General features: G+C 34.4%; 1 protein-coding gene and 1 long non-coding RNA gene across 3 annotated transcripts; one reads left to right on the top strand and one right to left on the bottom strand.

Annotated features, from left to right (window-relative positions):
• Positions 1-2,812: 2,812 nt before the first annotated feature.
• On the bottom strand, positions 2,813-6,490 carry LOC110730479. Of its 2 annotated transcripts, XR_002513065.1 has the most exons (5): positions 6,427-6,490; positions 6,097-6,240; positions 5,895-5,968; positions 5,714-5,779; positions 2,813-5,270 (listed from the first exon to the last, which is right to left on the bottom strand). It is a non-coding gene; the product is annotated as an uncharacterized LOC110730479 (long non-coding RNA). The 2 variants fall into 2 exon arrangements; XR_002513064.1 differs by having other exon boundaries at positions 2,813-5,779.
• A 1,792-nt stretch (positions 6,491-8,282) lies between these two features.
• LOC110730453 lies at positions 8,283-10,092 on the top strand. The gene is made up of 5 exons (XM_021910256.1): positions 8,283-8,439; positions 8,656-8,906; positions 9,015-9,110; positions 9,168-9,821; positions 10,060-10,092. Exons 1-5 carry the CDS (start codon positions 8,283-8,285, stop codon positions 10,090-10,092), a joined length of 1,191 nt encoding a protein of 396 aa, XP_021765948.1.
• Positions 10,093-11,640: the final 1,548 nt, after the last annotated feature.

An 11,640-nucleotide genomic window follows, 5' to 3' on the forward strand; every position in this document is an offset into this window, starting at 1 on the left:
AAATGTTCAAATTTAAAGTACTACGTGTTCATTTTTTTATACAGAAATTATACATAAATTCGATTGTAATTATTATAACTCTAAAAATTTAAATATTCACCTTAAATCTAATCTTAATTCATCATAGAGACAATAATTCTCGATCTATAACATAGTAGATTAGGAATCACAAATGCAAAATTAATAGAAATCAACATTTTTATAACATTCACATATTTATAAACAAAAAAAGGAAAAAAAAAAAAAGCTCAAATTTACCTCAAGATTCACAATCGTGACGAAGATGATGATGATGGAGAATGCTACAATGGTGACGAATTGGAGAATATCCGAAGTAGAAGGACAAAGAAGTGTAACGATTATTGAAGGAAAGTAAGGTAAGAAAGAAAATAAACTTATAAGGAAAGGAAAAAACAGACGAGAGAGAAATTTTAAATGGAGAAGAAAACAGAGGAGAGAGAAAATTAATAGAAGTAAGAAAGAAGGAGAGAGAGTTAAGATAAAAGGAAGGGGAAAAAAACCTATGTTCATTTTTTTTAAGTGCTATATATATATAGCTGTAGCAGCTAGCTTAGCTGCATAAGTGTGTAGCTAAGAATTTTCGCTTATAATATACCGTTGGAAAGCTCTTTGAAAGGGCTATCCACTTGTATAGGCCTTGAACGGATATTATGTGTTTAACTGTTCTGGTTGGCTCGGTTTTCAACAATGTTAGATTTATTTGATCCAATCATTGCATTTGACACATTTAGGTTCGTTATTAATCAAGATTAAACATGTATGAATACGTTTTAGGCCTAATTAGTAATCGGACTAGGCTCAAAGATAATTTGGTCTCAAATACGGGTTTTAACTTCATAATGTATTTCGGAGTCCATAAACACTTCAACTTTGATCTAGCATGAAGAACGAGTTTTTGTAACATCATCGCACTTCCCGTCGGGGCAGGAGGCTAAAAGTAAGTGTCTACACATTGTTAAGAGGAGGATGTTGAAAATTATTTGTTTAGTTGATGTATATAAGAGAGAAAGTATTTTTTTTTTTGTGAATAGTAACATGAACTTTTTTTTGGTTCATGAATAAGGATGCTCTAAGATAAAAGGGAGAAATAAAGGGCATGGTTGACCATAAAGGGTAGTTGAGTTTTTCCCTTCTCCATTGAATCTACTCGTGAAGTCGTGGCCATTGAAGTTGTTTCCAAGCTTTCTCGTAACTCTTGACTCCATTAAAGCTTTATTTTCTCACGGCCTCGCCGTGTCAAGTTAGTGAATAGTGGCCACCTATACAAAGTACACGAAATAATTTTAATTATAAAAGCACCAATGTCTAAGCAACTTATTTACAAAATTGTCATTTGATACACAATTACGTTTAAAACTTGTATTTTCTCCTTCATTTGCTACTTTTTTTTTATATTTTTTTATACTCCGTATAGGGGTGGCAATGGATCAGAGGTGGTCGGGTGATATTTCCTTCATCTTCATCCACCAACGATCCATTTGTCACCTAATATAACCTTCATTCCTTCACATCTGATCCACCCATCATCCATAGATGAATCGGGTAGATCAGGTGATAAATTGGGTGAAATAAACTATATAAACACATTTTTGCATAATTAAAATAAAGATTAAAAAAAAGTGATTGATAAATTAAAACTTTGATACATCCTTCTAAGCTGTAATACTTGCTCCTTTCCACTAACATAAAAACACAATTCAATTCCTAACATTGCAAATAGATTTCAAATTATTAAACAATCTAATCTAATCTAACCTAATACATAAAAATAAAGGAGGCATTTTTCGAGAGCATTCAAAGCATCACATAAGCAAGACACTTATTTTCAACCAATAAAAAAAAGAGATTTGTACTTTATTTTAAAATTAAAAAAATTCAATCTTCACGTAAGCAAATTCGTAAGCAAATTCACAAATGAAATTTGAGAATTTAATTTAAAAGATAAAAAACTACGAATAGTGATTTGTGATTTAAATTATTCTTTAAAAAAGTTTTTTTTTTTTTTGTAAAATAATTTAAAATAATTTTAAAGAAATCAATCATAATATGCCACATGGCATAATTAAGTTTAATAATTAACGGAAAGTTGTTAGTCATTAAGGCCCTATTCTGTTCACCTTATTTTCACTTATTTCAGGGTTAATAAGTTCAGATAAGGGTTAATAAGTTCAGATAAGTTGTGATAAGGGTTAATCAGGGCTACCCAAGTTTAATTTATAACTAAAATAAGTTATAATACGGGCTAAATAAGTTCAGATAAGATCAGATAAGTTCAGATAAGATCAGATAAGTCCAGATAAGTAGAAATAAGGTGAATAGAAAGCACCCTAAGTATATCTAGTGCATTTTTTGTGAAACTTAGGGTATATGGTGAATTTAAACATGTTATGAAGTATACGTTGAATAAAGTGATAACTCAGTGCTATTTGATGAAAAAATCGTTACTAATTATCATCATCATAAATGTGAAACTTATATTTTCATACATTTAATTGTTATCATTATAATTTATAATGAAAAGAATTGTTGCGATAGAAACAAAGAAGGAGTTAAGGAAAGATATTCATTCTTAGGATAAATATATTTAAAGAACGGAGTAATGTTTTTCAGAAAAAAAGTTATATGTACATGTATGATTAAGTCTCGGTTGTAATAACAATAAAGTGGTTTTGGTTTATAATATACTTCTTCCATTTTTTAACATTGGACACAATTTTTTTGGTAGTGGAAAAAAGAGAAAAAGAGAAGTGGGAAAAAAAGAAAAAGAGAGAAAAGTAAAAATACAATTTTAACATGGTTTTTTTTTTTTTTTATTTTTTATTATTATTATTATTATTATTATTATTATTATTTCAGGATGTTTCAATCTAAACTATCAAAAATCATAAATATAATTACACAAAAATAATGATGTTGATTGGGCATTACTCTTGTCCAGTGCAGATTTAGGAAAGATACTTTATAAGAATTAAGATACAATAATTTATTATGTTAGATTAAAATGGTGGAAGGATGGTAATAAATTTTATGACAAACAATACACAATGATTATATTTGTTACATTATGGTACTAAACGTCTAAAAAAAAAAACATTTGTTACACTAATTTCACTTGAAATTTAAGAGACTAGTTGTGGGAGCACCCGCGATATGCCCCTCCCCCCCAATTTGGCCAATTAATTTTGAATATTTCTTATTACAATTAATGTTCTTAATTATAATAGGATGTGTGTTTGTCCATTCGCATTTATTTAATTATTTATTGACATTTGAATTTGTGTTACGTTTGTTGTATTGAAGTTAGACAAGATAATACTACTTGCAAAATAGAGCAAGTTGCAACTTGTTAAAGAAGTTTAAGGGATGTTAATTCACTTAAATGTCTTAAAGGGAGAAGACAAAAACCGTCTATCCTAGCCCCATAAGGTCATATGATGCACTCTTGTGAAACTAGTGTAAAAAGAGTTTTTTTTTTTTTTTTTTTTTTTTCCTTTTTTTGTACGCGGAAGTATAACTACCTCCCCAAGATGCATAAGTTTGATGCCTCCCCTAAAAAATTTTGAGATCATGACTTGAATAATCGAGCAACATAGTCATAACATAAGCGAGCATTGAATCACATTAGCGCCAAAAATTGTTTGAAACACTAATTAGGCACAATAAGTATAATGACTTGTTCTTGTATCAATCATAATATCATGACCGATATATTAACCCACTCCTCATTCTCCAGTTCTAATTACAAAGTATAATGACCTCATTCTCCAGTTCTAATTACAAAGTGCAAGAGAATTACGAACAAAAAGTAAATTTAAGTGAGTAATTCCAAGAAGATAATCAACCCACTCCTCAGTAATGAACTAATAACGATATTGCATGTAAATAGAAATCAAAATTGGAGTAGCGAGGTCCCACTAGTAGAAAAACAGCTATCCGTAACGGGCAAAAACAGCCTATCCGTAACGGGCAGCGGGCGTTACGTATGCGGCCGTTACGGATAGACAATGTTATTTGTAACGGGCAGGTAAAACGCCCGTTACAAATAACCCGTTATTTGTAACGGGCAATTGAAATGCCCGTTACAAATGACCCATTATTTCTAACGGACAGTTCCTTCTGCACAAATAACGGGTTATTTGTAACAGGCATTTCAACTGCCCATTACAAATACATTTAGCCCCAATTAAAAAAAAAAAGAATATTCCCAGCATAATGAGAGGTTGAAGAAGAAGCGTATCTCTCCTATTTGCCTTGAAATTATCGAACTCCATTAATAGAACCATAATTTTTACCATCTTCATTATCCCAATCAACACTAATCCAGTCCTCAGAATTCATCAAAACAACTCAGATCTTCAAGATCCAACAAAATTCATTAAAAAAAACTTCACAAAATCCCAAATGTAAGCTAAAAACATTAAAATTCAAAAAGATAATTAAAGATATCATACCTCAGAGAAAGAAATAAGAAATTCTTCTCTTTGTTTCGAATCTCTAACCCAATCGCACAAAATAGAAGATAACCGCTTGAATTCCTTAGTAGAAACGGAGGGAGGAGATTGAGTGAGGAGAGATAGAGAGAGCAAGACATAGAGAAAAGTGAAATGAGAGAGAAAGTGGAAGTTTGACGGCTATGTTTTGAAAACCTAATAGTCTAATGTAACGGGCTTACTCCTTTCAGCGAATTCCGCCCCATCACAAGTCTCTTTTTATCGGGTAATATATTGTCCGTTACAATTAAATGATTATTCGTAACAGGCATTATTTTACCCGTTACAAATAGTTGTTATTTGTATCGGTCATATAAATTGCCTGTTGTGAATAATCTTTTCGTAACGAATTTAATTATGCCCGTTACAAATGAGGCGTTATGAATGAAGTTTTTTCCACTAGTGTCCAAATGTCATCAGAAATGAATTAGAACCATTATATTCCAAATAGTCTGAGAATTCATAGAATGTACATAACCATATACCCAACTCATAAGCCAAAATCTATGACAAATAAATGCAAGTGCAAATAAAAGATTATAGGATTATAACTAAACTCACAACACCCCAAACGAACTCATATTAACCATGACACCATGTTGTGGGAACCCTTCTTCAACAATTATCAATCTGTTTGTTTTCCTTACGCAATTATTGGTTGCTATACTGTTTGTCACTTAATGGCATGTCCAATCAAGATCATGTGATAAGAATTTTTACCTCAGCACTAATTCCTTCCTTTTCTAGTATCTTTGTAGCCTGGATGTTAGTTAAGGGTCAGAAATAAACATTTTAGATGATAAACAAGACACATTTTAAAAAATTATAAGCTCTGTGCAATAGGTGCTAATTAAGAATCTCCATCAGCATGATGCAACATATAAATCAATCAATCAATCAATCAATCAAATCCTTAATCCCATAAGTGGGGTCGACTACATGAACCAAATTTGATTATTCCGTGTTATCATCAACAAAGATCCTCCTCCTCCTCCATCCCTTACAATCCAATGCCTTATCCTCACATGCAAATCCATATACCTCATATCGTTCCTAACTTTTTCCAACCAAGTCATTTTCGGTCTCCCTCTCCCTCATAAATGGCTACATGATGCAACATATAAAAAGTGCTGAATTTAAGCAAAAAGACATCCTGACCACAATACATGTTCATAGAAAGGAAAGAAAAATTGCTCACTAACCTTGAGAAAAGATTCTACCATCTTTGAGAACGCATTTATCGTCACATCGTACCATTCTCTTTCAATCTAGGAGTGAAAAAGAGCAATAGGGCAACATATTCAAAGATACAATAGTTACAAGAAGTAAAATGCTGAAATATGTCGAATAATTACTTTTAATAATCTAGATTAAGGGTGATACCTTGGCAATCCGAAAGCAATCAATGTCGTCTCATCTTGTCATTCTGCCTTTTCATCAATAGGTACATTTAGGATCTATAGGTTAATTAGAAATCAGAAATGACTCTCCATAACTAAAGACATATAATCAGTTAAGAATATAAATTAATCACTACAAGCTCACAGCCTCACACAGAAACAATAGAGAAATACGATCCACTTACGGTATTTCATTGTCTAGAAAAATAACTGGATCGAGATCCCTAATGGCTGCCTTTACCAATCTGCGAGCATCCTCGGCTAAGTATGGAGACAGTCTCAAACAAAACCTTCAACCCAGGACAGGAGCCATACCACGATGCATAACACTGCACAAAATTTAAGAGAAGATCAATAGCAAGGATAAACATCACAAATATGGAAGGAAGTTGAGATGAGACACAGGATTACTCTTGACAACATAACTCTCACTGAATTCCAGTAATAATACGTAATAATTTACTACCAACTTGAAGTAAAGCAAAAAATAAAGAGGAGAAGTTGAAAAAACATACCTAAAAATGTTGGGCACCAACTCCTGCAGCAGCGCCATTAGGACCCTTAAAAACAATGGGAACAATGATCTGGCTTGTAGACATGTAGCATATTTTTACAGCAGAGTTTATAATGTGGTTGATAAGTCTATTTTATATATATATTTATTCCCCGTCCCAATGGTCATAATTGTGTTTATTTGAGCTCTACGAAGCTACTTTTATTACTAATATGTGTTTTATAGTGTTTTCGTAGTTTTGGTACTGTTTTATAGGAAATTGCAGATTTGGAGCATTTTCCCGGACTTATGATAAGCCACTACAAACATTGGAGAATTATGACCATATTTCATAGCCAAGACCGGTTGGAGTCATCAAATCGGTGATTAAGGGCTCGGCGAAGAAGAAAAGTCCGGGGCAATGGACCATGTATTCAGAACCCAAAGAGGAAATGCGAATTGGGCTAAGAAACGACCCAATTGAAGAAGTCCAAGCTTGCCTGGGGGCTCGCCTTGTAGGGCGAGCCCTTGCCCGAAGGCGCGCCCGGTAGGGCGAGGAAGAAGGAAGAGAGTAGCTGCTCGCCCAAAGGCGCGCCCGGCAGGGCGAGATGGCGCCTGACCGGGCGCATGTTTCTGAGTTCATTTAGCACTTTTAATCTTCGTTTTAGCTTAGGTTTTCTTAGTTTAATATAAATACGCTTTTGTTAAGCGAGTTTGGGACCTTCTTTCTCTCTCTCTCTCTCTCTCTCTCTACTTTTCTCATTAGTTTAATTCCTTAGTTTTTAGTTTTAAGCTTTTAGTTAATACTCTTGATCTCGCTCGACACTTTTAGTTTATGCAATTCTTTACTTCCGTCTACTTTGGTAACGATTTCTTCCCTCTTTACTTTCAGTAATTTAATTGCTTTGATTTAATTATGCTTTCTTTAATTGCCTTGCTTAGTTTAGATTTAAATATGTGCGAGTAGTTTTATTTCTAGGGTTGTGGGGATCCCTAAGTAATATGACGGGGTAATTTATTATTGTTGATTGTCAATGTTTTGGTTGATTTCCTATTGATTGATTTAATGCTATGCAATTAGATTTGTGCAGGTTTAATTGTATGAGTTATGCAATATTGATTCGAGATTCGAGAGATGAGAATTAATGTTTAGGCTTAGTTTCAATAGGCAGATTAATTTATAAATGGTTAAGTCAAGATTCGAGAGATGCGATTTAATACCGGTAGATTAATTCTGTGATCGTAATACGTAGCGAAAGCCCTTTATGATCTAATTAATCTATGCATTGATGATTGATTATTATGTTTTACCCTGGAATATTATTTATTGGTGAACTTATACCCTAGGCCTTTATTATTGTTTTCCTCCCTTATATAATTTGCTTTAGTTTATATTAGTTTAATTCTCACAAAAACAATTTGGTTACTTGATAATTTAGATTATATTAATTAATTAGGAATAGAAAGACTTGTTTCTCTGTGGATTCGACCCTACTTCCCTATCTATATTAGTTAGTGGTTTTAGGAATTACTTTTGATTAGGTGATACGACTTTAGCTTGTCAAAATTTGACGCCGTTGCCGGGGAAATGATTTTATTTTTATTTCTGATTATTTTTGTAGTCTAGATTATTTTCTTTAGTCTTAGAGAACGCAAGTTCTTTGGGACATTTTCTCATACTTGTTTGTTTAGTTCTTTGTTTATGCCCAGGAGTTCTAGATCAGGTTACATCCCATTCGATCCTAAATCGAACGTTCTTTTCATAAGCAGAAGAATCTTTTTAGATAGGTACGAGCTACTTCCGAGGGCATTACACCTTTGGAACCCCCATCTGATTCTAGTGATACAGAAGTTTCTTTAGAACTAGAATCAGAGATGATGGCTCAACCATCTCGTAAGCTCAGCGATTATTCGCAGCCGTCCCTGGCAGATTTTTCACACCTTGCCCCCGCACCAAATCACGAGGGAGTAAAATTTGAGATTAAACCCCAGTTTATTACTATGATCGAAAGGAAGCAATTTAGCGGAGCTAAGGGTAAAGATCCAAATCTTCACATCTTGGACTTTTGCCAATATTGCAACACCATTAGACAAGCTGGAGTCACACAGGACCAAATCAGGGAGATTCTTTTTCCCTTTTCTTTATGTGGTAAAGCTAAATTATGGTACAATGGACTGAATAGAACTGCACTTGGTATTACTGACTGGGAAACTCTTGTTTTGAATTTTTGTAACAAATACTACCCTGTAGAGAGAACAACTTTGTTAAGGAGTAAGATCCTAAATTTTTCCCAAGAAGCAGATGAATCTTTATATGAAGCTTGGGAACGATTTAAGGATTTGCAGAGAGAGTACCCTCATCATGGGCTAGCACAATGGCAGATAATCCAAGCCTTCTACAACGGGATTGGATATAATTCAAGAATGATTTTGGACTCTGCAGCTAACGGAAGATTTATGAATTTGGATGTTAATATAGCGAGCAATGTTGTTGAAGAGATGGTTATTCATAATTCCCAATATGGGAATCCCAGAGGATTTGCAAATAAAGGAAAACACCAAGTCGATTCTATATCCTTTTTGCAAGCACAATTGACTGCTATTAGCCAGAAACTAGACAATATTAATAATTCTAATTCATCTTCCGTTGCTAATGTTTCTGCTATTGGTACTAACTCTGCAATAAATTGTGAAAATTGTGGTCTTGTAGGTCATTGGGCTTAAGAATGCACCAGTTCTCTTGAGAAGATTAATGTTTTTCAGGCCTATAAACAAACTAGTCCATACTCTAACACCTACAATGCAGGGTTGAGAAATAACCAAAATATGTCGTACAATAGTATGAATGCGCCTAACCCCCCACCGCAAGTACAACAATCGCAGCAGAGGTACTATCAACCTCCACATCAGAGACCACAACAGCCTGTTACTGCTCCTTCTGATTCTGGCTTATCAGAAATCAGAACGATGTTAGTTGATATGCAGAAACAGATGCAGAGTAGGGATGCACAAATTGATTCGATTCTAGCTCATAATAAAATCATGGACAATCAAATTGCGCAACTTTCCTCTGCTCTACAAACTCGCCAGCAGGGAGCCCTACCATCGCAGCCAGTACAACCTACAGATCACGTGAATGCAATTACCCTGAGAAGTGGTTCAAAATACGATGGGCCGTCTATGCCCAAAGATGATGAACCTATCATTACAAATATTGTTAATCTTGATTTTGTTATACCAAATATTGTTGTTACTAGCCCTGCATTGCAGGGTATAACTCCAAAGAAGGATAAAAATCAAGACAAGAGTGGAGATGTACATAAACCAGTTATCAAACTACCATTTCCTAATAGACATCTTAAGAGTAAGCTAGATAAGCAGTTTGGTAAGTTTCTGGAGGTTGTCAAGAATTTGCAGGTAACAGTTCCTTTCACAGAATTAATTACTCAAGTTCCTGCATATTCTAAATTTATGAAAGAAATCTTGACCAGAAAGAGATCTATTAGTGAGGTAGAGACAATTGCTTTTACTGAAGAATGTAGTGCTATATTACAGAATAAATCTCCACCTAACTAAAATATCCGGGTAGTTTTTCTATTCCTTGTCACATTGGCAATCTGATGATTGATAAAGCTTTATGTGATTTGGGTGCCAGTGTAAGTGTTATTCCATTAGCTGTGAGCTCTAAATTGAATTTGGGTAATTTAAAAGCTACCAATATTACTCTACAAATGGCTGATCGTTCTCTTAAATATCCTTTATGTGTTTTAGAAGATGTTCCTGTTATAGTAGGTAAATTTTATATACCTGTTGATTTTGTTGTCTTTGATATGGAGGAAGATTTGCAAATTCCGATTATTTTGGGTAGACCATTCCTTCATACTGCAGGGGCAATAATAGATGTGAAGAGTGGTAAACTTACATTATGTGTAGGGGATGAAAATATTATTTTTAATCTACATGATGCCCCTAAAAGCCCCATGTTGGAAGAAAAGTGCTATAGTATTGATGTGCTTGATGTAAATAATTTTTCTAATAAGCCCCAAGCTCTCGTTAGAGATCCCTTGGAGGCGGTATTTTGTGTCACATCTTCCACAGGAAAAGCCACTATATAGAAGGATGAAGTGGATGCTATAGAAAGGGCTCTAAATTGTGTAGGGCTTGGGTTTGAAGATGAACAAGTGGAGAAAAAGGAGCAACTTGAAGAAAATCGGACTCCAAGTGCTGTAGCGCGCCCGACCGGGCGCGGGAGGAAGTCTGTATACGAGCAATTTTGCCCGACCGGGTGCGAGAGAAAAGAGGATTTTTGCCCAAAATTCACCCAACCTGGGGAACATCCGCCCGACCGGGCGAGAGAACAAAGGTCGAAAAAAAGTTAAACTCGCTCGACCGGGCAAAGAGCCGCCCGACCGGGAGAAGAGCCACTCGACCGGGCGCGTGAGCGGGGCAGCAAAACGGGCCAACTTCAAGACCCCATAACTTTTGCGTTTCTTAACGAAATTTTGCGTGTGACCTATCGTTGGAAAGCTCTTCAAGTCTACTTTCCAATGAAATTGGAATCACTGCATTATCATTTGTATAAAAAAAGTTATGAACGAAATAGTGAGCCTGAATCATTTTTACCTCTTTTCCTACTAACATTTTGTTTCTTTCTTGTCCAGAATTGTACCAAGGTGATGCATTGAAATGCTTAGGATGGTGGTGGATACGAGTTTGATGATGAGGGGTAGTCGCCTGGGTTACTTTCTTCCCTTTGAGCCAATGAGGACATTGTCTGGTTTGGCTTGGGGGGAATTTCTTGTATATATAGGTTTTCTTTCTTTCCTTTTTCTTTATATTTTCTTTGGTGTGCTTAGTTTAGTTTTTTTTTAATTTTATTATTGCTTTATAGTTAAGATTTTATTTTTCTTTCTAAAAATAATAAAAAAAAACTACAAAAATATGATCCAATGAATGATAAATCATGCTTCCCTGTGCTCCATACATGAAAATTGTTTTGATTCTTGTTATATGATGATGAGTATTGTGGATAGGTTAGCCATGATTTGATGTTTGATTGCTTGGATGCCCTAGCATGCGTCAATTTTGTCCAACTATTTGTGGATTTGGTGCTTGGCTAGTTGATTTGGTTAGGAATGTGTGTTAGTTCCTGGTATGTCAATGAAGTTGAGTATTGGTTTATAACTCTGAGTAATGTTTGTATGACTTATTATTATGCACATTGAGGAAGACAAAG

The sequence above is a fragment of the Chenopodium quinoa genome, unplaced genomic scaffold (genome assembly GCF_001683475.1).
Source record: "Chenopodium quinoa cultivar QQ74 unplaced genomic scaffold, ASM168347v1, whole genome shotgun sequence".
NCBI classification, from domain to species: Eukaryota; Viridiplantae; Streptophyta; class Magnoliopsida; order Caryophyllales; family Amaranthaceae; genus Chenopodium; species Chenopodium quinoa.

What these genes read in the sequence shown, in the direction of transcription:
- LOC110730453 (XM_021910256.1), top strand. Translation starts at nt 8,283, where the DNA reads ATGGCTCAACCATCTCGTAAGCTCAGCGATTATTCGCAGCCGTCCCTG. An exon ending in GCAATGTTGTTGAAGAGATG is followed by an intron (nt 8,907 to 9,014) that starts GTTATTCATAAT and finishes GCTATTAGCCAG; the next exon opens with AAACTAGACAATATTAATAA. An exon ending in AGGTTGTCAAGAATTTGCAG is followed by an intron (nt 9,822 to 10,059) that starts GTAACAGTTCCT and finishes TTTGGGTGCCAG; the next exon opens with TGTAAGTGTTATTCCATTAG.